This window comes from Temnothorax americanus, unplaced genomic scaffold (genome assembly GCF_048541705.1).
Source record: "Temnothorax americanus isolate GAGA-0224 unplaced genomic scaffold, ASM4854170v1 Scaffold14, whole genome shotgun sequence".
Classification (NCBI taxonomy): Eukaryota; Metazoa; Arthropoda; class Insecta; order Hymenoptera; family Formicidae; genus Temnothorax; species Temnothorax americanus.
Genome location: NW_027509275.1, coordinates 3,126,247 through 3,151,977, shown reverse-complemented (window position 1 = coordinate 3,151,977; position 25,731 = coordinate 3,126,247). Strand labels below are relative to the sequence as shown.

Here is a 25,731-nt window from a genome sequence, read left to right as displayed (position 1 = left end):
AAAATAGCTTTTTATGCGGTTTAGAATGGAATTTGGAATAATCCGATTTTCATAAATTCTTAAAACTGACTCTTTTGAGAGATAAATATACATTAAAAAGATTTGATATTTATATAACAAAATGATGTAACAAATTTTTTTTTAAATTATTTTATAATATATGCGATATGGATTACGGATGTTACCGATGTATCAATTACTTACTTATAACCGCTAATAACATTGTAATACGCCAGAAAAAATTGTATTTACATTATGACTTGCTTCTTCGCTCTATATCTTCTTAATAAGGAAATTAATTGCTGTAAGTTACGACAAAGACAAAGTGCTCTGGAACTTTTTTAATGTAATAAGGAAAACTCGTTTATCTTTTTCAGACCACTCTCAAAAGCAATATATATCACATTGCTCCCCTTTTTTAATTAAAATACGTAAAGTCCCTTTTGCTGATATTATTATAGAAATATCAGATGGACGACTATACTTGTCGCAAAGACTGTCGCCCATAATTTTCGTTGAAAAATAATTGAATGAGATGCGGGAAACAAGATGCGGGAAATCTGTGGAGCATTTTGTATAAGCGACATCTTAACGATTATCATTTCGCGAGAGACAAGAACAAATGTTACAACTAGAGTTCTAACTCCGCCGTTAGAAACGTATTTTCTATAGAACGAACCCTAGAAGCATGAAACTTATTTAATTGTTTCTGCAAGCGAGCACTTGTAGAATAAATTTCCACGCACGGCATCAAATAGGTATAGTGATATTATGTAACCATCTTTTTAGCGACATGTGTCTTTAAAAACGGTATTGTCTAAATTGCTTAATTTCAATTCATTTTCTTAATTTGCTGTCCTTGTTGTAAAGCAACAATTTTTTGAGAATCGTAAGTGTCAGTACAAATGTTAACGCAGCACAGAACAGCACGGTTGATGAACTGCGCAGCCTTGTCGCGACGTTATCAGCTGACTATACGCTGTCATCGCGCTCTTATTTGGCTTTTCCTTCGAAGATTTCCTTCTCTTCTCCGGGAAGAGTAGCGAGTAGGATCGCATCTCATTTTCACGACGGTATCGCGAAGCGAATGGTTTCCTGAATGGACAGACAGAACCTGGAGCGGCCAAGAGCGGCCGGTGGATGAGTAGGACAGTGTGTCGCCGTCCTGCACGTTGGGCCCCGTTCTTCTCCACGTGACCTGGCCACTGACCCACTTTGGTTTCTCCTGGTTCCCTCTCTCTGTCTTTCTCCCCGATGGTCCTCCTCCTCCTCCGCGAGTCCCTCTCGCATTCGACGACTTCTGTACTCCATGAAACGGTCCCCCCCCCCTTCTTCACTGATCCGGGCTTCCGTCGAACGTTGCGTTGCCACCACCATAAACGACTTCCACCATCGGACCGGCCACCACCACCGATCTTCGTCGAAGGCGCCGCTTATGACTTAGCCATGCGACTCCAGCAACACATGCCGTGGCACAAGGTACGACGGCCAGACAAGTACCATCCCGTTTGCTAGCCGGATGGACGATCGCGCGGTATAGATTGGTGCGAGCGCGTAAGAGTCACAGAGAAGGTTTCCAAGTGCGATCGGTTTCGGTAGCTAGTCCCGCGAGAACGAGTCCTGGTTTCGCCGATGCCGCCTATAGGCTGACGATCGACGAGTGCAACGCGCGCGATAAGAGAGGATCGAGACACGCGAGGTCGGTGCACCGGTTCGAAATTCGATCGCAGGCGTAGCGCGCGATTCATGCCGACGAATCGACTTGCAAGACTAGAGCAAGTTCAGTGAAGAAGTGATCGGAGGGATCAGTGATCTCTCTCGAACGGGAAGGCACGCAGAAGGGACGATCCGACCACGACAAGGGCAAGGTCGCGTTTCCTCTCTCGCGCGGAAGCAGACCGGAAGAGCGGACCCGTCGTCTGCCGGAATTAAAACGACGTTATGAGACGCGCTTAACGTGCCCTCTCGGTTGCACCCAAGGTTAATGCGCTGCACGGTAAGTGGCTCAGCCCTTAAGGGGTTGTTTGATCGATGGTGCGACTGGTGGAACGAGCACGAGATAATTTCCCTCGTGTGCCAACTCGAGGAATTACTCCATCTTCGTGATGCATTACTCGACTCGGGAGCTTTTAACGAATTTCTGTATTTAGCAGAATGTAAATTACATTGAATCTCTAATAATATAAATTATTAGGAAATGAGAAAGAAAAAGAAGGAGATATGTGCAACACGGGTGTCTCTTAAAAAACTTAATGAGTAAAAGATCATCTTAGGTTTTTTTTAATATTTAAATCGCATATTTTATACAATTAAAATTTAAATCCAATATTGAATTTCTTAGTAGAATAAATCGCGTTTTTGGTTTGGTTTCATATCCATTAAATATGTATCAACTTTTTAATACTCTCAAATTATTATTATTATTTTTTTTTTTTAATCTTTTTGTTCACTCACAGTAATTTTTTAACTGCATCATGTATATGTAGAATACATGTAGGTAAATTTCTGATAATAGTTGATCATCATATAACAATCAGCTTTATTAAATAAAGAAATCAATTTTAACTAATATTGTTAGCTCGAGTACTTCGTTAATCGATCCATCTGTTCTAAAATTGAAATGTGACATAAACGTGTCATCGCAAAATCACTCATAAAATTGAATTAAACTTATGATGTATGTTTAAAAAATATGATTCGGCATTTGTCTCATCAGTTTACGATAAATTTGTTTTCGTGGGAGAAAGTTTAACGCGAGGCAATAAAATCGGCGCCAGGGATTGAACCGTCTGCCAAAACCATCAGGATCGCGCGTAAATCAGCGTAATCACGCGGATAGTAATTTGACCGTATAGAAACGGGAGAAAGCCGGGTTTTTTTCGATGTTAAAACGACGCATTCCGATACACAACGTGGAAGACCATTCGGCATGCCCCGTTGCATCGTGGTATTTCGATCTCTCGTCTTGTATAGCTTTTTTCCCTCCCGTATCCTTCGTCCACGCGTCATTAAACGCGCGCGCGACTGACACGACGCGTCTGCACGAGCTAGACGCCGAAAGTTGCCAGGAAGAGCTGCGGCACACAAATCGATGACGCAAGTAACAGGTATCGGCGACCTGGCATGGCATGCCGCGCGGACCTGCCCTCGTTCGCCGGCAGACGAGACGCGCGGTGAGATGCACCGACCGTGAAACGCACACACCTGAGTCACGAGAAGTCAGCACCGCGCGAATTACGCTTCCAGTTTTACGTTGCCAGTTTCGCGCGCGGGTACACAGCAACGGTCACGCATAAAGCTAGCGAATCTTAAGCCTGGCGTACGCCGCAAACACAGTTATGCTCGGTAAAAAATTACCAAGTTGTCAGAATAATTAAGTAAAGAACGTCAACGTTCTTTTTACTTCTCCACCTTATTGTATTCTTCACACGTCCTTTTTACTGTCCTCTTTTATTCATTGTTATATATGAATACTCTCAAATTTAACTAAGGGCTCCACACACGCGCGCGAAATCTAAGAAAAGAGATCATAAAGAAATCATAGGCGAATGTTTTGTGAAATTAATAAATCGATTGAGATATTTTCACTCTTAAAAGGTCCTACGAGATGCTCCTTGACTACAGGACAAAAAATTCCTCACCTTGACCCTTAGCAGTGTCTAACGCGTACATCTTTTACGCACGTTCGATGTATACCTGAGTTAGATATGTGGTGATGGGTCGTAACGGTTGTCGAGGCTTCGACAGTTCGTCGTCACTCTTTCCAATCATGTAGACTCATTCGCGTATTTAACGCTTCTATGCCTTTTACCGGTGAATTCGCAGAAAAAAAATTTGCATTCGTAATACGTGCGGCATTTTTTTTAAGTTAATTCATACGCAAACAGAAATTTTTTCCTAATGCAGATATGTGGAAAAAGAATTGAATTAACCCACTAATTTTCTCCTACTTGGACATCTTAACATCTCTTCACGGCTTTCATATACCTACAAAACATTTCAAACTCTTTGATTTCAATAATAGACTCTATAATTAGCATAGAAATTAACGCAGTAAATCTGGTAAAAAATTATATTTATAAAATTACGCTTTAAAAGTTATGAATCGTGAGATTATATACATATACAAGCAGATGAACTAATTTTAACCCGTAAAACCACTGGTTCATTCATTAAAATTTAAATATATAAAAATTCTATTAAAAACAGACCTTCTATTTTGAAAGAAAAAGTCTCTTTGTAACAAAATCGCGCACCGATTAAACCGCAAACGATTACGCGGCTTTTCGTGCTATCGATGTTAGCACGTTAACGTACAATATCGGCAATCACTTTCGATGTTTCGTACGAAGCGGTCGGATATTGAGCCTTCCGTGTTGAAACGAGCACAGAAGGAATCGATCGGTTTTGCACGAACGATCGCGCTCGAATTGTCTTAAACGATCGAGTGAAAGCAGCGACCGTCTGCATCTTCGTCCTAGGTCTAGTTTCGCGCGGTCATTTCGTGGACTTCTGTGTTCCATTCGAATGGCACGGGTTTCCTACTTTCTCAGATTATTTAGCTAATCATCACCGTCTCGATAATTGACGCTCGTGCTTGCACTCGCGGAGAGAAAATAGAGGCCAAAGATGTTCCGATCTGTTGGATTAATTCAAATCGTATTTATTCGCGAAAAACAAATCGCGGAAACGAGGTTGAATCGTGTCCAAATCTTTCTTTAGCTCGTGAGAAAAAAGAATCTTTTATTTGTAAAATTACTTTCAAGACAAAGTTCAAAAAACGCTAACGGTATTATAAAGGTCTCCAATTATATTAATAAAGTTGTAAATAAACTGAATTTGAAATAAGGGTTATTGATCTTTCTTCTCTTCGCCGCGCCGTGACCTTTAACGTTAAATTAACGCTTTAATGGACGTTTCAACGTCATCAATCACCCACGCACATATGATCGATCGTTAATAGTAACATCAATCGTTGAGGATCTTCACGACAGGTTGTCGAGGACGAGGAAGACCCCGTCGAGGCAATCGGGTCACCCAGATCCAATAATCAAGATCCAATCACATCAAACTAAGCTTTCTCCGAGGTTCTGGTACATGTGTATATCTCGCGGCATATGCACGGCGCCGTACGCATTCACGATACAGCTCGGCATTGACGGACGGCCAATGAACGCGGAAGAATTTTCGATTCTGTTGACTCGCGCCTCGCCGGAGGTCGAGGTTGGCGAAGAATCCTCTCGGCGAGGATCTGTGTGACGGGCGTGTAGGACTCTCGCGGCGAACATGAGATCCTGTGCCGTGTTTTCCCGCGAACATTTTTCCGATTCAGCCCGTGTACACCTCTGCCGGCAGTAAAGCATGCCGAGAGAGGACTCGTTTACCATTGATCGCCGCAACAGATAGCCCAGGTAGCATTAATTTCAAAAAGGTATCTATAAGTTGTCGTTTTAAGGTTGCCTTTATGATTTTACCATAAGATGACCAATGGATGCCTTTAAATCGATATCTCGTTTACTGTTATCCGAATGATGTCTTTTTTATGATATCTTAATGGAGAGGAAAACCTGTTATCCTAAAGTCACCATTTTACTTTATCCGATAGATGACTGTTTTAAGGCATCGAAATATCATCAATTTAATGTTATCCAAAAGTATCTTCATAAAAGTTGTCCAAAAGGTATCTATCGGTAGCGCTGTTTCTGCCTTCTGTTGTAGTCCAAAAGATGTTACCAGTTAGATATCATGTTGTAGTGGCATTATTGACGTCATTAAAACGATGTAGGAAAGTTATCATTTTTACGACGTCTTCTTGATTATGGAAATATCTAGAATAAGTCGAGATTTTATTGCGCCGCGCGACCGTATATGCGATATTTTATTCCATCACGAAAGAGACAAATTGATAAAAAGTGTGTAATTAATAACGTGTAAGTATATACTTTCGCTTTTTTTTATATTTTTAGTATATATATATATACATGCATATATCATACAGCGTGACTATATAAAATACACGTGTACTTTTCAGGTTATACCGAGTTATACACGCAGTAATAAATAAAGTAAAGGGACGTACACTATTTTTATAATATTTTTCTCTACATCTGGAAAAAGTTGTGAGTATATACAGTAATACTGATCTATTCCGTGTTTTATTATATTTAATAGTTGAAGTTGAAGGGTTAATTGCGATACATTATAGATTATGCCATTATGGGACCTCCGTTGAGACGGATGAAACCGTTCCTTAAGCTCTCACAACAACAGCAAAAGCGACGAATCCGCGCCCTTGTGCAAGCAGATCTCGCTTACCTGGCAAATGCAGCAAATAATGCTGCGTCTAGTCCTACTCGTCCTCCCTCATGCTCACCGCCAACAGCTCGTGCTTCTAATATTCCTGATGACGTTTGTCATCAAATTGATGATTTCTTTGAACGCTTTGATGACGCAGAAGATCTCAATTTGCTAATTAATGAAAGACCGACACTGACTAATACAGATATCCAGTTAGAGAATCAGGCTCAATCGACTATCACTCGTCCCACTAGTATAACTAATCTTCAAGATTTTCTTGCTCATTGGGCAATCCAAAACAAAATACCTCAATCCGTTGTGAACGATCTTTTGAGAGGGTTAAAGAAATTTGGTCATCCTGAGCTTCCGTCTGATGCTAGGACATTATGTGACACGCCAAACAGAACTGATATACAGGCTCTCGCTGGAGGCACTTATGTTCATTATGGCTTAGAGAGGGCACTGAAGGAACAGTTGAGAAAGTATAATGTATTGCTGCAGCGTAATTCTGACACGGAAATTTCTGTGATTCTCCAAATTAACATTAATATCGATATATTATTTTTCAGATGGTTGTAGACAGGAACGAAAGGATTTTGAGAATTGCATTCTACAAAAACTAAATGAGTTGCTAGAAGTAGGGCGAAGAAATGATAACCCAGTGGAGCGTATAGATCGTCATCATTATGCACTTCTCCCCCAGATGCCATTCACTGATATTAACGAATTACAAAGATTCGATCGTGATCTCAAAGACAATGGACAAATGCGAGATCAATTTGTACGTATACGAGTATTGTGAAACTGTGCTGATACATCGTTTCGTCAATATTTAATTAAGTTTCTTAAATTGTTGATATTTTCTAGATGAAAAAAATTCAAGACATCGGCGGAAAATCAGTTCAAAAAGCAGTGAAATATGCAATGGAAGTAGTTATGACGGATGATTTGACTCAACAAGTCGTTTGGACCCTTGGAGCTGAGAACAAACCAAAAATCTCCAAGTTCACGTTTCCATATGTCATAATTGGTATGTACATGGCATATAACACTTTTGTTAAGTTCTTCGCCGTAAAAAAGTTACCACGTCTCATAGTCTACTTTTTCAGATGTTGTACGTAACACATTTGAAGGGACAAAAATCAAAACTGTCGAAGACCGAATTGCCGAGTGGCTTCGCCGTGGGGGCGATCGAAAAAAAGCAGAAAATAAACGTCGTGAACGTCAAAATCTTCAACATCAGTGATATGGATTCAGCATTGTATTTGGTAGATATATATATATTCGAATTCATCTTTGCTCGTTGTTACATCAACAAAAAGTCGATAAATGGAAGTATGCTTCAGATCTTTGCTAATAAACAAGCTTTATCTCTGCCATAGGTACAACTCGTTCACACTACACGGCGATTTGATACTTGTAACTTTGTCGTAACTTCATCAGCACGATAGTGTCCAATTAGCTAAGAATTAATCGTTTATTTCACGAATATAATAATAACGCGAGCTAACATTCGTAAAAATTGTCAGATTTTCTAATGAGTTATATAATTAATATAAATTTATGTTTATCGCAGATTTTATTAATAATAATAAATTATTATTAAGATTATATTGTTGGCGTATTAATGACGATACATTGATTAGTGATTAATAATAAATAAATTATAATTAATTAATACATTGATAGATATTAATAATATTAATGATTAATAGATATTAATAGATTCTATTAATGATTGTCACTGACGATTAACGGCATCACAAATTCTGTTTATTAATAGAGTGAATTAATACTTTAAGAAGAGTCCGATTATTGTCGTAGAATTGAAGGCGGCTTAATTTGGCCTGAGATAATGACATTTTACTCCGTAGCCCGTCCAGTTATACGAATGTTAGCGCCCACATCACGTAACACTGCTCATAGCGATAAGTTTACTCTAAATGTCCATGTTGCTCATTAATTGAATAAAATGCGATACGATAATTTACCACGCGAAATAATATTAAGCTTCTAGATGTAAGGATGTTTAATAAGTAATATTTATCAAAGTTCCAAATATATATATATATAAATAATAGTGTGAAATATGGATTTATATTAATTGTATTATATACTATATGATAAAAGTTTATTGTTATCTGAAATATGGATGTACACAATGTAAAGTTAATTGTATTATCTAAAATTATTTAGTACACAGGTTACAATCAACTGGTATATTTTATAATATAATATATAAAGTTGATATAATATATATTATATTAATTATAATTATATCAATTTTATGTTATAAAATATACCAGTTGATTGTTAACTGTGTACTCATAATTTTAGATAATACAATTAACTTTATATTGTGTACATCCAGATTTCAGATAACAATAAACTTTTATCATTTATTATTCACCTGTCCCTGTCCTATATATACCATAAATAAGATATCTTTTGGACATCATTTATTAGTGCCGTTTAGATGCCATTTCGTTAATTTTTTGGACATCTATAAGACATCTGTTGAATGACAGTCATTTCTGTACAGCATTTTGGTATAGCAATTCGGTAACTTTACGTTGACCTATTGGCAACTGATACAAGTTGACCATATGTTGCTAATTTGGTAAACGCTATAAGTTGCCTAAACAGTTAGCATATGGACATCGACAGTTAGCGTACGGATATCCATTACGTACCGTTTAAGTAATCATGAGACACAATTTTGTTGTCAAAGAGGAATCTTTTTAGCCAACTAAAAAGTCATCCTAGTCCTTTTTCGGTTAACTTTTAGATATCTTTTAGATATCATTTTGCTACCTGGGTAGCCCAGAAAGTAATGTTCGCGGGAATGCAACGTCGCGGTTTTGCGCTGTCGGCGATCAATAAATGTAGCAACGAAAACGCGGACGTGAGCGACGAGAAATCTTATATACATGTGTATTTTATGTATGTACATCACACATTTTACATAAATAATAAAAATATACATCATGTGTATATATGCGCGTATAACTAACAATACTATATAGTATAAAAAAAAAGATGAGACTAAAAGTGAAGCCAGAAAGCGCGAGGAAGCTATTGGGAGTAAATGCGTTGAATTCTCGAGATGATTGGTATATAATCGCCGACAACGACCGGAAAATGTTACGCGAAAACGAAACACTTACAACGAAAGTGACTTCCGCGTATTCACGGCCGTACGTAGGGCGTACGAAAGGATCGCACTTGTGTGTTAACAGCGTAACGTGGTAACGTTCTCACGATGTAACTCGCGTAACGTGCAACTATTACGCGATATGCCAACGTTATCATCATTCAATCGACCCTGAATCAAGGTAGCTGTGCATGATGAAGTGTGTGTTTAACCTTACGCTTAATAACATAATAGTTAAATAGAGTATCTCATATATTATGGATTGTGGATTATGTTAATATAGTCATTACGTACTTATAATTTATTACGATCGTTTGTGCGTTGTAAACGTTCTTAATACACGTGTAAAAGTAAAATGGAGTGTATGTTATTATCTTTGTAATTTTCTCTCGATTGATAAAATTATCGTATCGTAAAATGTTTCATTGAATTTTTAACGTAAATAATTTGTTTCAAAATATTTATTTCAGATATGTATTTTACCGAAGCGAATTAAACGGCATAATTTAAAATGCGAATGCGAGTCGCATAATACAACTCCGGTATGTTTAATGTAATTAACATAATTGTCCAGTATTTAACGAAATTAGCATAATCATGGTACATTTAATCGACGTCGTATAAACCGGATGTTACGTAGTTTTTAGGTTAACAGGCGCGAATATTAATAGTCATATCAACTCTCATGCCTGTGTGGAACAACAGTTCACTTTAACGGATCGCATTAAAAATCAGAGCGGCACGACCGGGCCATATGTAGACGAAATCATTACCATAGCTTATGTCAAAACCATCATTTGGCCAAGCAATCGCTATGTAAAATCCCCGTCGTTACAATTTATCCCCGCACCGAGCTTAATAAACATCAGTTTTGATGTCGTCGCGTCTCTTTTTGATCCATTAGCTATTTTTAAAATTTGAGATATATTTGAAATTTGTTAAAAAATTTGGTTTCAATTGGCCAGTTGGGTCGAAAATAAAACGACTTATTTAAAAAATTTGGAATTCCAAAAACTGGATAGAAATTCCAAATCCTAAATCCGCAGATATATATATATACATATATATAGCAAGTTCGCTGCTAACTTGACATAAATGAATGAGGATATCTGGTATACACGTTGCACACTGGACTTTATAATGGGCTAACAAGACCGCAGTGGGAATGGGACAAAATGTCGGCGAATTGGTAACTGGGTCACCAGTGTCTTGATGGTGAACCTGCGTTAAATCGACTCGCCCGACGCTCGTATCCTTGCTTCTCATCGTCTCCTCCGTTCTTCTCCTCGCGTCTCGCCCATCAAGGCCTCTATGCTCTTCGCCGAAGATCTCCATCGACTTTACCTTCAGGTTCCTCCGATACATCGTTCCCGTTCCTCCGCCTCGTTCGCGGCTATCGTACATCGGGCCTGTGTGACTGACTGTAACGGGATTTTGCAGATACACGCATGCAGCAGAGCCCCGTCGTCTCGCACGTACGCGCGCGCCCGCGGCGTGTTTGCTTGTGAGCAAACGTGAACCTCTCCGAGAAGGAAGAGATACATAGGTCCATTTGATTTCATACGTTTGACGACTCGCATGTAAAAGATGCGCGTATATACCATCTCGTAGAATTTCGAGGAATCTTCGAATATGAACTTGGGGCAAAACGAACTGAAAGACACGCTCCTTGTTCCGTTAAAAATTTTGGCAATACGAATTATCTTTATCTCGTTCAATGCCGGTTAATTCTATTTTTATCCTTATTGTTCCTAGATTAAATTAGCTACAAATTTATATTTTTATAAACTATAATGGCGTCCGTAAACCTTTTTCGACCTTTTGCTTCTTGCAAAAATTATTAATAGAGCTACTCATAGTTATATACATATACTGCTTGCGTTTTTTTTGTGTGTGTGCAAGCATACACCTAATACGATATAGAAGGAGCATTGATCCATGATTGTAAAATATAGGTTAACCCTTTGTATATCCATTGTGAGCATTACATTATCAACATTACATTGGATTCGTCTATTCGTGAATCAATAACTATAATTTAAAATAACACGCTACACGAACCGAGAATAAATCATATTTTATCTCGCAATGAAAATATTTTAAAATAATTTTCAACAAAATATATCGGCACGAATATATTTGAAGATAAATATGTGGTATTCGTTTTCAAATATTATATATTCATATAATTATTAAATTTAATTTAATATTATTCTAATTTACAATTCCATTTGACGTAATATTGCACGCTTCATTATCGTCGGTTTTAGTATTGTAATCAATATCCATTTTGTGTGAATGATAATTATCTATACGTTATCTATAATATTATTCCCTTCAATCTTTTGAGTTTTGGAAATAGATTGGTATAAATGATTTAATAATAAATGTTATTTAATGCATATAAATTGCTGTAAAATATTAGTAGCATTCCGCAAAATAAAATCAATTGAGAGAATACGCGATGGGAGTCATCTTACGACTACCAGTTTTTTTTTTAGCATACGTGCGAGAGGCTGATATCCTCGCTGATATCCTTGTACCGTTACGAGGGACAAATATATGTACCGATATGTAGATCTGGTAATCAGATCTGAAAAATTATGGCTGCCAAACAATCATGCTGAACGATTAAACCTATAAAAAACGGACTATTTCTATTCGGCATTAGATATTATCTTCATAAATTGCTTGATACTTGAAAAGGGAGAAGTGCATGATATAAATGGTCAAATAAATATCTTTTGTATAAAAATGTTATCTGTCACTTATTTTGTACTTGAATTCATTTATGTCATCCTAAGAGAGGAGAAATTTTCTAGCTGAGAAACATAATGCACGTTTAATGGATATAGGATAAGCAAGTTTGTACCTGCAAAGAAAATGGTAACTTACATCCGCTTCTTCTTGAGGATATAAGCGCATATCTTTTGCGTCACATCTTATGTCTCAAAGTCATGTTTAAAACTGAGTGATACTTTAAGATCGTCGTTGAGCTGGTGCCAAAGGCCGCCTTTATAAATAAATTAACGTTGTCTTAAAGCAGAGCTATCTTTAAGTTTGATATAAATTTTTTAATTTTAAATCTGTTTAATTGCTTAATACGACTAAATCTTTCAAGACAAATTGTATATGTTCTTTCTTTAATAAGTATATTTTCGAAAAATATTTTTTCATTATAGATGGTTGCTGAGAAAGGTGTCTGTCTGCTGTTCATCTTCCTTACTCTCACATGCGTTTTTTCTCACGCTTGGACGCCTCGAAATGAAGGTAATTACGTCGAATATCATTTGCATTCGTATGTTCACTTTAACAAATATGGCTCTAGATATATTTAAACATTTCCTAACTTTGACGGACGTATTTTATCAACGTGTCTTCCTCTTCCATACCAATTTAAAAAATTAAAATTAAAATGGTAATCTGCTTGACGCAAAGATAAGGTAACCTACATAACTTGCATAATTTTTCAAACACATCTTTTTCCGCATGGTAAATCTTTCCTTTACTCAATCTTTTTCCTTTACTACGTTAAAAGATAATGAATGCGCGGAGTAACGCGAAAACGAGGCAAACTCGGATTTTCTACTTTTACAAATCGTTCTCGCATATTGCATTCTCATTAACATGCAACGTGGCTCGTATACAAAATGATACGTTAAAGTCGGCGGTCATTACTGACACCAAATTCTACTTTCCATCTTTCTTTGAGCAAAATCAACAACAGAGAGGTGGAGCCGAGAAGGAAGCTTTTCGCTATATGCCATTTATTCCGGTCGCGCGTTGAGCGTGCAGACGAGGTGAAATTCGATTTTCTGCCGAGCGAGCGTGAGAGGAAGGTCAAGGGTCGTCGGAGAAAAGCCGCGCGTCACTGTTTCACGTTTTAACGCGTTTTTACGAATTTTTGGCACGGCAAATATTGACACATCCTACTTACAAGAGCCTCGCGCGTTATCTCGAAAGCCGCGAGAGAGATGTTTCTTTGCGTCTGTTTGTGTGAAATATATGAAAATTTTAAGAGATACGGCTTTCAAGCGGCACACGTTGTCGAAGCAATATCGTTTCAGCCATATTCTATATATTCATAGAAATAAAATTGTTTGTTCTATGAATATAGATATTATTCACTTAATTATACATGTTATCGATATATTTATGAAGAATAAACCTCAAAACGTGGCAGTTATTTTAACGACAGTGATATCACATTATTAAACATAATTATTTAATATATGTATAATAAACAATTTTGGAAACTAAAACCTCGAACTTAAACCTATATAAACAAATATATCGTTTTAATTAATGTAACTGAAGTAAGTTAAATAAAATTTACATTTAATAGAAATTAAATTATAATTTAAATGTTAACGTATTTAATATTGGAAATTAAAAAGTGAGACGATAATTCTCCATACGAGACTACTGGCAAGAAAAAGATTGACTTCAAGCTTCGCATTAAACGCAATTGAAAAGAGAGACGATGATTCTAGGACACTCTTCTTTATTGACGGCGAATTTTGGAATGTCATCTAATACGTCAGGTTTTCAATGTCGCACGTCCGAAAGACGCTCCGAGACGCTCTCTCCCGGTTCGAAATTATTCTTACAAGCCTGTATATATCAAACGTGCAACTGCATTTTAATGCTCATTAGCGTACGTGCAATGACTTTGCCCTATATATCAGAAATTCACCTTTCTCCACTTTCGCGCGTTGATTTGTGTCAAGAGAGTATGTGGCTCGTGCGACATTCGCGGTAACATTTACAGCTCTATAACAATTTATGACAACGAATGACATTTCTCGCAGCGCGTGAAATTCCTACTCGCTGTACTTTCAATCTGTCATATCAATCTATATGGGATCTATCAAAAGTCGAAACTTTCTTATATTAATAAGCGAAATTTAAATAATTATAAGAATGACAGATTTAATGAGGAAATTGAAATAAAAATTTCTTGAATTATTTATCGATAAATGCACAAAATGTAACCTTAGAATATGGAGTGGATAATAAATAGATACCTATTTATTTATTTGGAATGCTCATAACGATTGTCGAGCTTAATTATATCAATTATTAGTAATTACTGTCAGACGTACTTCAGGTCATCATAGAAAAAAAATTCACGTAGATATAAATAACATAAAATATAAAAGAACAAACTTTTTAATAGTATCAACATATATACCTATATTAATGATACCTGTGTTATTCTAACTGCTTTTATCTTATCTATTTCCAAATACGCGTTGTACGACGTCAACGCGGAAATACGCGTGGGAAATGCATGCGGGAGCTACAAAGTTTAACCGTAAAAGGTTAATTATTACTACTATTTGTCCCCGACATATATATTGTCCTCGACTTATATTCTATATAGTTGTGGTACGCTACGGTAGAATAAATGGAAGATTACACGCAACACATACCTCACAAGTAATTGTGTATCATCATCTTTATAGAGCGCGCATCTTTATATACTCGTTTAACACTTTAATATTTTCTAAGGTGTATATTTTCTCGCAATCCGGCTATTAATCAATAAACTGACTACATTAATATATATAAAACCCCCTTTTTTCTATAAACTACTATAAAGCATAATTTCTGGATAAACCTGCACGACATAGCGTGGATCTTAGAAAATGCTCGAGCAGTTCGATTTAATTCGCATAAATAATTCACAAAATCGCTACGAAGCTTTTGTGGGTTATCGTGCATATTCAATGCGAAACTCTCCCGATTTAAGCGAACTTCTATTATACATAATATCAACAACGAACGTTTAATGCTCGCTATTACGTACGTCACGTCTCGCGATGATTATTCAAGCAACATGCGTTTTGTTATACTTTATCATCATAAAGAATGCTCAGAGTATTCACTGACGCGCCTTACGTGCTCCAAAATGGACATAATCGCGTTTCCGCGGATCACGTAGTCAACCCGTATTTCGCGACGTTATGCACACAATCCCGCGGCTGATCTAAATTGCAAATTGTCCTTTCCTCTTTTCCGCGTCGCGTAGAAAAGAAAGTTAAGTAGCTCGCAATCGTGACAGACGCCGCAAAAAATATGCAAATTTTTGCGCGAGAACATATTTGCGTACCAAAGTCTTGGCACGTAGAAATAATGAATTTAATTTTTCAAGTTCCTAATTAGAGAAAGAACTCAAACTTTCTCGTTCTGCCATAACTTAATTGATGATATCGTCATTACATATAATATTATTTTCGTATGCCTTGTTTAGCAAATAGCTCAAAATTTTTGTTTCGTATTGTTATTTTATACACATATATATTATTTTCATTACTTTTTATATTTATCGCATTAATATTTATTTTATATAAATTTCCTTATATATATATATGACAACGCAAAAGTCCGAGAGAGAATGTACCCCTAGAGGATATCTTAGAAGATATTCGAGAAATGTAGGACGTCTTTCAGACGACTCTGTGACGAGTTTTAGGCGTTTGTGTTCTTTGGGCACGTGCTGTTTGGAAACGGCGAGCGAATGCAGCATAGCGAGACTGATAAATATGAGGTGGATCCGTAAGACGCGAGAGTCGGCGCATAGCAAAAATCTGGAACGCCGGCCGCGAGTATCCAGACAAGCATCGCGGACGGATCGCGGAGTAGGTCATCATATATCGGCAGTGTGCAAGCGTGTTACATAGAAGGCACGTGCGGCGGAGCCTACATGCCTGCTCGTCTATGCTTTGGTCAGCTAAGCATAACCGGAAAAGATAGCCGCGTATGCGCAAACACAACATACACGCGCAAGCGGGCGTGCATCTTGTAACCGACGTTTTCTCGCCGTATCCCGACATTAACTCAATATTGACGCTGATTCATATTTTCTCTCGCGTGCTGAAGAGTAACGAGACAAGCAAGAGGAAAGATGTTATCATCAAATCTATATATCATGGGGATTAACGAAAGAAGGCAAATACCTTTTTTTTTGAAGAAATAACCTTCCTTTCGTTCTCCTTTCTTAAACGAATCAATGTCTATACGCGATATCTATTTATACTCTTCTTGCCTCGGTCGTTCTATTGCAACATCGGTGCGGCTAAAACGGAAACGTTGCAAGATAAACGACGTCCATATATTTTTGGCCGACGCTAAAACTTAGTTATTTAACGTCTCCACTACGGGTTGCATATCGCAACCAATAAATCCTCGATCCGATATTCGATTTCTCTTCAAGGGTAAACCGAAATTTGGGGCAGTGTCTCGAGCTACGTGAACGCGGTACTCTTCCACAACCCAAATACCAAACGGAGCGGACTTTGGGTGCCTCTTCTTCACAACACGCTACAATAATAATTTATTTTATAAAAATTATCTCTTTTTACTACTGCTTCAGAAATTGCAAAAATTTTCTAATATTATGTACATGCACGTAAAATAAGCGGCCAAATGTATAAAAATATCGTGTAATCTCGTGTATTCTCTTTATATAAAATGCGCTTTTTAATTTTTTAATCTTTTCTCGAATTTATCAAATTAATTCTACACGAAACGAAGAGGAAAATCGTAAATCTTACAATTAGCATTGATCTTTCTAATTATCTTTTAGGCAGAAAGCTGTTTGGCGGCTACACGATAGTACCGAAGGCGTGCCGGCCGTCGTTGCCGTCGCGCATCAAGTCGAGCGAGCCGGCGATATGCATGTTTAATTACGAATGCACAAGGCGTAACGGCGAGGTCGTCGGCGCCTGCATGGACGGCTTCCTCTTCGGTGCGTGCTGCCAATTACCGCCGAAGAGCTCGACGAACGGAGGCAATGATTCGCCCGGTACCGAGGCGCTTCTCAATCTGCATCAGATCGACCACGTACCTGACATACCTATTCTGCTGAATCCAGACGGTACACCGGTTGGGATGTCGGTATCGCCGAGTGGCGAGACAACGAAAACCGGCACGTCGCCGACCGGCGATAAGCCGAATGTCTCGAGCGGCGGCGAAACGATATACACGAAGATCTCTAGTTCGAATCAAGGCTCTTCGTCGACACTATCGTCGCCCGATACGACGAACAATGCCGAAAAGACACAATTGCCCCAACAGGCGGACGTAAGTCACTTGGCCCAGGACTTCCCGGTTCTTCTGGGTCAGCAAGACATCATCGATGACTTGAGATTGCCTGGATTGTTGACGCATTCAGATTCTAGTAACGATATCCAAGATCATCAAGATCATCCACCGGCAGCGAACCCGATCACTACGCTGTTAAATCCCAATCAGATTCTGCAAATAGCAGATCCAGTCGATCAGCTTCCGGCATTGTTCTCGCAAGGACTGAGCCAAAACAATCACAGCGATCCAGAGACGATATTATTGAATGAGAACGGCACAATGCTTGAGGAAATCAACAATCCGGAGATCTTCCGACCTTCCTCCACTGAAATGCCGATCGATGAGGACGTGCAAGGTGGAAGTATATGGATCAAATTCTCGGAGCAGCCTTCCACGATGGAGTTAACGTCCACGTCGCAAGCTCCCAAATCGACACCCGTGATAACAAATATGCCCGTGGTGACTCAACTGTACACCAATGTACAGAAGCTTACGAGCGATTTACCTAGCACGCCATCGACAAGCACAATCGAGAAGGCAAACACAATCGAGAAGAAAATGTCTACGAAAATGGCGACGGATTCAATGAAAGTCGAAGTTACTACGCCAATGACCTCCTCGAGTATCGAAGATGATCTGGTGAAGGTACCGACCATTATATACGATTTACCATCGGGCAACAAGAAAAAGGATGATGTTTTCGATAAAGAGGAGATTGCCATTAATCACATAATCTCTATCTTGAACGACACTACGCCGAACTCGGACGTATCGGTGACTCTACCGGTTCCAAATTCTTCGCCGGTTCAGGCCTGGGTGAGTATCGACGAGACCTCGAAGCCCACCCACGTCAAAGTCAGTTCCTCGAATTATCGACCTACAACGCCCGTATCGTCGACTTTCCCGTACAGTTTTTATAAACCTGGTTCCCTGCAGCCCAAACCTTCCTCGACGTACTACAACTACGAGCTCGTACCCACCGAGACGACTTACACGTCGCATCGTCCGACCTCGAGCGGCCCATACGGTTCACGGCCATCCACGCAAACCTACTCCGGCGCTTCCAGCAGCAGTTTCATCAACAACCGACCTACGACGAACCCTCCGGCGCCAACGGTGATAGTCCTCGGCCCGCTTGGAACGAGCTATACCACGCAAATTACTCAGAAACCTATCACGAGAAAGCCTTCGGCTACAACTACCAAACCCGCTCCAATTTCGATTAAAACCACTCCCGTTAGACCTACGTTAATCACCAAGAAGCCCAGCGTGTCTACTACCATAACTCACAACATCAGCACCGTCATTTCCAACGTCGCCAACAACAACGTGGTCTCCACTAGCTATATTAGCGTTAACCTAAAGGACGGCACCAGCGCGAAACCGATAGTCGATGTCAGCACCGAGGCGATCGCGGCAGAAACCTCAAACACGAAAATTCGGCCGAGCACGAAGAGGCCCGTAATCTGGACCACGGTCTCATCGTGGTCGAGCAAGCCGGCGTTCAATTTGAAACCGTCGACGTCCGGCGTCACTTGGTCGAACAATAATCTGACGCCGATTAACAGTCTTATATTCAAGGATACCGTAAACGAAGCTACCACCGCTGCATTTTATGATGATGAGACTGCGGCGCCGGACGACCTCATCAACTTCCCGCCAGTGCGAAATCCGAATCTCAACATCTCTATGCCGGTCTCGCAACAAGAGAAGCCGACAATCGTCGAGACATATAACAACACCGGCTACCCGGATATCGAGTTGATCAGCGAGCACGATATACCAACGCCCACATTCGTCGAGGACGATGTGCTGACGAACAAGGTGGACGCTTTCGTTGACAAGCTCGTCCAGTCGCTGCAGGGTACCTTCCAGGTAATAAGATAATTTGTTTTTACCATGCAGCTAGAGTTTTACGCTCCGCGCTCTTTGACGAAATTTTAGATTGCTTTGAGTTTTACACGAACGAAACTTAACTTTCAATGCTTTGAGCGTCACGAGTGGATGTAAACACAGTTTACATTAGCGTCTCATTACTTTTATACTCAACTAGAACGTTGAGAGCTTGTTATTCTTGAATTTCTTCATTCTCTTTTTGCTTTTGAAAGTTTTTACAAATTTATGCGTTATTTTTGCTCGAATAATATAAAAAGCGACAATTTAAGATAAACATTTTATTTCTAACACATATTGGAGTTTGTGTAATTTGTTCTTCTTTCCCGATTCTTTGTATTTCTTCAGAATTTACAAGAAGTGGTCTACATTCAAAATAGCACCGTAGAGACTCCAACAACATCTTCTACCGTAACGAGAAGACCGACCAGTGGAAACACTACGACAAAAAGACCTACGCGAAAGCCCACAACTAAACCGTTGTCGCCGTCATCGTCGGCGACGACGAAGAGACCATCCGCGACAACGAGAAGGCCTACTCGTCCTACCCAGAAACCGCCGACGTCCGAGAAGCCGGCGCGTCCCACTAAAGTGACCACTCCAAGACCTAAACCAAACGCATCGCAGAACGTCACGACAAAAAGGCCCCAAGTAACGACGAGACGTCCGAAACCGACCAGGAGACCCACGACTACGCCGTCCAGCAGCACGCAAGCGATTCCGCTGGAAGAACAGAGTCTGAACGCGACTGAAAGCAGCGTTGCAGAAACGGATGCCGCGCCAGACTTTCGGACTCGTAAGTGAGCAGTCGAAAAGTTTGCAAAGTCCTTGTAAAAACTTCTACAAATAAAAGATCCGAACATCTAAATCGGGGAATCATGTTTATTTTCTACTTTTTCACTAAACCTTATATAACTCTGTTTCAAATCCTTTACGAAAATGAGTATTATTAGTCGCAATCGTCACGACTGTTATTACGGTCAACATAATACTTATTGCGATAACAGAATGCGGCGTGAGACCATTGGTCTCGAGATCGGGAAAAATTGTCGGCGGAAAAGGCGCACAGTTTGGAGAATGGCCATGGCAGGTCTTGGTTCGCGAGGCGACCTGGCTCGGCTTGTTCACGAAGAATAAATGCGGAGGTGTACTTATCACTGATAAATATGTGATGACAGCAGCCCATTGTCAACCAGGGTAAGTTATAAAAATACATTTTAAGTTTCACCGAAGGTAATAAAATCTAAATTATTTATTTATGTTTATAGCATATTATTAACTCTATATAAATCTCTCTCTCTCTCTCTCTCTCTCTCTCTCTCTCTCTCTTCCTCTTTCTCTCTAAAGCAATAATTTTCAACTCCTATTATTATTTTGGCTTCGTAAAGAATATGTAAATATAAAGATTTAATATTTAAACTTGTGATTTCAATTTTTATCAATTTCTTAACCGGAACGGTATTGAATCAAATAACAGGATACTTTGTAGAAACTAATGTCAAATAAAAAAATGCAAATATCGCATTATTCTATTGTTTATAGATTTCTAGCTTCCTTGGTCGCGGTGTTCGGCGAATTCGACATTTCGGGTGAATTAGAGCCGAAGCGCAGCATAACGAAAAACGTTCGCCGTGTCATCGTGAACCGCGGCTACGATGCAGCGACATTCGAGAATGACCTAGCGCTGCTGGAGCTGGAGTCACCGGTGCAGTTTGACGAGCACATCGTCCCGATCTGTATGCCGGAGGACGGCATCGACTTCACCGGCCGAATGGCGACGGTCACTGGCTGGGGCCGGCTTAAATACAGTGAGTATCGATTTTCGTTCACCCAATTTATAAATTGCGAGCGCTTTTGCGTATGTCATTCATGCGGTAAATTTCCCGCAAGACTATAGAAAGTACGAAATGGGACGAGTTACCGTGACGAGAGCAGAGTAACAACTTTCACGATGACTCTCGCGCAGCCTCCTACGCGCCCGAATTCTATTCGCGGTTCTATTGTGACTTTCTTTTCACGCCGTCAATTCGCCGTCAAGGTTCCACTAACGGTATCGTTACATTCGACAGATGGTGGTGTGCCGTCGGTGCTGCAGGAGGTCCAAGTGCCCATAATGGAGAACTCGGTTTGCCAGGAGATGTTCCAAACCGCCGATCATGCGAAATTGATTTTGGATAGCTTCCTCTGTGCGGGATACGCTAATGGCCAGAAGGATTCTTGCGAGGTAATCGGATAAGTTGCTCCCTATCGTATTCCATTAGCTCTATTAACTGTTCCAGCTGTTAGCGGTAGCTCTTTGATCTTTGCCTTACGGCAAATAATACGATTACTTTGTCGGTTGCACGTGCGAAGCTTCAATATATCAGTATATCAGTATTATCATTTGTAATCTACTCATTATCCTATTGTAGGTCTTATTTTTCATTCTGGAGAGAAATATCAAACGCGCCCTTATCAACACTACATTTTAATTCTACGCTAAGTAGCAATTGCTCTATCGATCGCAGATGGATTATCCATATCAGCATTCTTAATAATATTTATCTACTTTTTATTTTTAATTTTATTTGTTTTTATCATTATTTTGTTGCGGAATATTTCGTTTTTTGTTTTAAAAAAAGATCTTCAATACTTTGGCGATTAATTTTTGTTCAACTTGCTTGCCACCGATGCTGCAATAAATATCTGGCATCCCGCAACGTTAATATCGAAAATAGGTGTTGCACAAACAATTATAGCCAACAGTTAATGATTTTCCTCAGGGTGACAGTGGTGGCCCGCTAGTGATGGAACGACCAGACGGCAGATGGTTCCTAGTCGGGACCGTTTCTCACGGCATTAAATGTGCGGCCCCGTATCTACCGGGTGTGTACATGAGGACGACTTACTTCAAGCCCTGGCTGCACAGCATCACCGGAGTTTGAGAAGCTGGGCCGTAATCGTCATCTCACGTTCTCGCGTAATTACGCGAGCGGCACCGGATGCCATTCTGTATAAATGTACAAAGAAAACCTAATTTATTTCCCCTCGAGATATAGCGTATGAAACTCAATTCAGTAACACAATCGCAGATGTAACCGTACTTAAATGTCAGAAGGCTATATCGATTTCTGAATAATAACGAGACGCCCCGTTCTCTTCTGCATCCGTTATATTTCATGTTTTCCATTAGCGCAAGAAGTAACACTTGCATAAGCAGCAACTTATACCGAGCAAACTTCTACTACACGGTAAAGACAAAGAAAAAGAGAGGAAGAAAAGGAAAAGAATGAAGAGAGACAAGTACATCAACTTGAGTCTCAAGTTATTTAAATTTCGAAATAGAATTCTACACGGAATTGTCTGCGGCAAAACACTGCTTCTCGGTGCACGACCAGTGCCCGATGTTGCATTTATGCGTATCAATCAATGTTTAAACTCGTCTTTATGCGTGTGTATACGTATTATGCTAAGTCAACATTAAAGTGGGTTCAGACTCTGAGAAGTCCTAAATCGTTATCACTCGACCTGGACAGATTCCTGTCGATTCCTTAACTTTCTTTCACAATCGAAGAAACAGATAAACGACAAATAATTCACGATTTGCGTCAATACTCTCTATAGCGAACTCCTTTTACCAACTTTGAAACCGACTTTTCTTTATCAAAAATCTTTAGCAAAAGTTTCTTATATTTAATAATAATTAATAACTTTTGGAAATTATTTGCTCCTAAACAGTTCAAGAAAAAATGGACTCCAAATCAATTATATACTTTTCAAATTAGTACCAATAATAACTCGTTATCAAAGACACGTGAATGAATTTTGGATTATCGCGCATATATACATATATAACACGAGTGAATTTCAAAAACCGCAAACATTTCCCTCATATTTTTTATCTCTGCCTGCTCCGCAAATATTCGCGCCAGCTCCGTGATACATACATAAGTGCATAAAGACGAGCTACAAGCCCTATTTATTTCTCATTGTTAGATGTTATTTATTAAATACATTTTTATACGATAAAACAACATATGTGGCTATTTTATTCACCACCAACACTCCGCGCACGGAAATAAAAGACATCAATGACTATTTGACGTCATGACGTCGCCATGAATATTACGCGCCGCAATCCACGAGGTGATACTCCCACTAAAAATAGCGACAAATGTTCGCCAAATCGATCGAGAACTTTTAATATACTTATCATCATTACATATGAGCAACGTCATCGCGGTGATAACGTCGCTTGCTTCCGGTGCATCCTATCTTTCTGTCGCTCATTGGGCACGTGTTTGAACTGATGAAAGGTCGTGGCACCGATAAAAATCTTCAAATGTTATCGTATAAATTGCGAGGCACCTGCCTATACGGCACCAATTCTATATAATGTTCGCATTCTACTGTCGGAGGTTACTTCAAAATTAAAATATCACGCACTATACGCCACCAGCGATTCTCTACAATTTCCTGAAAGAATAATTCTTACGCTCTACAAAACTTTGGTCGCGTATTATTATATATATAAATAAAACTTTATATATAATATCTGTAGCTTTTTATTTCAAAAGATAAAATATATCTAAGATATCTTTAGGTTAATCTTGGAGCAACCCCTTGTCATCTCGTTACACTGATTATTAATTCTGTGCTTAATGTAATAAATGGGGAAATAATAGCATAGTACGCAGCTTATGTGATGAGGGGGAACGAAATGTCGTGCTACCGATTAGGATCTTTGTGAATACGCACTCTTTATTACGTCAGCTACGCGTAAAGTACGGTTATTCTATTCAGGATGGAAGAAGCTTCTCGTAAGTACGCCGCGGTTATCGTTATTATTTCATTACAACTGATGTTAATTCTCTTTGTAAACCTCGCGAGATAAGAAATTACGATTAAATTACGAAATAATTAGAATCACGTAGGTCAATTGCAAAGAATAAACTGCGTTTTTTAATTCCATTTAAAATATCACTGGCACGCAGAATGCAAACTGTTAATTCATAAATATTTAATAGAACATTGATAAAATTTAAAACAAGAAATAATAAATGGATATTACATAAAAATAAAAAATTTTCAAACAGAAATTAAAATTAAAAATTGATAAATTATATACTAAAAAATATTATTTAATACATAATATAAAATTATATTTGACGTCTTAAATTAATTAGATTAAATAAAAATTCTGTATGTGTGTAGATTATATACAAGCGGGGCTAATGTTATATTTCCGTTTAGAGGAAAGGGCGCGGTAGCTCAAAGGATCATTGAATGGCGTGTTGGCTGACCTCGGCGAAGCACAAATTTCACGTAAGTGATTGGGATCGCCAAATGAGTGTCCATCACACAAAACTATCCCGGTTTATTCATGCGCGTGCTTCTACGATGCGAGACAATGTACATTTATATTCCGTCATAGTCGACACGAAATTTCTTAGAAGTCTGGGACCTGTTATCCACAACACGCAAGGCCAAAGTAACGTTCGAAGTTACGCCGCGAAACGTCAAAGCGGAAAGAAGTGAGGCGATTTAATGGTACGTAGTACGTACCGTAGGTACATACACATACACGCGGCGCGACCCGGTGCACTCGCGAAGACGCGTGTATGCACCTCGAGTACGCTCGCCTGCGTACTCTGGCATTTCGTCGCACAGGTGGTTGCATCGTAGACGGACGGTCAATGTATTTGCGACCTTCTGCGTCGCTGCAAAGATTTGCGCGCGTCTACCGACTCGTTCTCCTCTTCCGCAAAAATGTTCACTGAATGCCCTTTTCAGAAAAAAGGAAGAATAATGTCGCAATTAGAATTCAAGGTCAATTGTTAGTTACAAGAAAGATTAAAGTTGAAGGAGTAAAGGATATTGTACAATTTCAAATTATTGATCGTAATTTATAATTATCTGTAAACGACGGCGACGTAAGTTAGTATAAGATCTATAAGAAAACTGGTAATAAAGTAATTGTAGTTTACATTAACGGTTTGAATAACCTTTCCTTAAATTCCTCAAAATAAAAGAAAAATATTATTTATCAGTATTTTCATTAAGGACTTTAAGCAATAAAAATTACTTCAGTGTGTTTCTAAAACTAACCCAAGAGTCTATGAAAAGTTTATATAAAGACATTTCAAAATTCAGATCTCTTGATGAAATCAAACTTGAAAGGATTAAACAAAAGCAAGTCTGTTGCAATTTCTGCTTCGTAACCGTCTAACATAGGTGAAAGAGTACGCGGAGGTTCACGAGCGGGTATATGGAGCAGGAGCGACCGCCCGGCGAGCACATCAGGATACCTTGGATCA

General features: G+C 39.0%; 2 protein-coding genes across 5 annotated transcripts; both read left to right on the top strand.

Moving 5' to 3' along the window:
• The first annotated feature begins 860 nt into the window (after nt 1-860).
• On the top strand, nt 861-22,773 carry Flz (transmembrane serine protease filzig). Of its 2 annotated transcripts, XM_077401179.1 has the most exons (9): nt 861-1,996; nt 12,634-12,721; nt 17,043-18,358; nt 18,479-19,417; nt 19,784-20,231; nt 20,443-20,632; nt 20,978-21,243; nt 21,505-21,659; nt 22,198-22,773. In XM_077401179.1, exons 1-9 carry the CDS (start codon nt 1,985-1,987, stop codon nt 22,357-22,359), a joined length of 3,576 nt encoding a protein of 1,191 aa, XP_077257305.1. In that variant the 5' UTR covers nt 861-1,984; the 3' UTR covers nt 22,360-22,773. The 2 variants fall into 2 exon arrangements, with proteins under 2 accessions (XP_077257305.1, XP_077257304.1); XM_077401178.1 differs by having other exon boundaries at nt 17,043-19,417.
• Nucleotides 5,451-8,377, top strand: LOC143894497 (uncharacterized). Of its 3 annotated transcripts, none has more exons than XM_077400812.1 (7): nt 5,451-5,930; nt 6,032-6,119; nt 6,206-6,786; nt 6,867-7,078; nt 7,165-7,327; nt 7,407-7,565; nt 7,680-8,377. In XM_077400812.1, the coding sequence occupies exons 3-4, from the start codon at nt 6,217-6,219 to the stop codon at nt 6,918-6,920; spliced, it is 624 nt and encodes a 207-aa protein (XP_077256938.1). In that variant the 5' UTR covers nt 5,451-5,930; nt 6,032-6,119; nt 6,206-6,216; the 3' UTR covers nt 6,921-7,078; nt 7,165-7,327; nt 7,407-7,565; nt 7,680-8,377. The 3 variants fall into 3 exon arrangements, 2 of the variants coding, with proteins under 2 accessions (XP_077256938.1, XP_077256939.1); XM_077400813.1 differs by having other exon boundaries at nt 5,452-5,930; nt 6,206-6,779; XR_013256114.1 differs by having other exon boundaries at nt 5,666-5,680; nt 5,755-5,930; nt 6,206-7,078.
• Nucleotides 22,774-25,731: the final 2,958 nt, after the last annotated feature.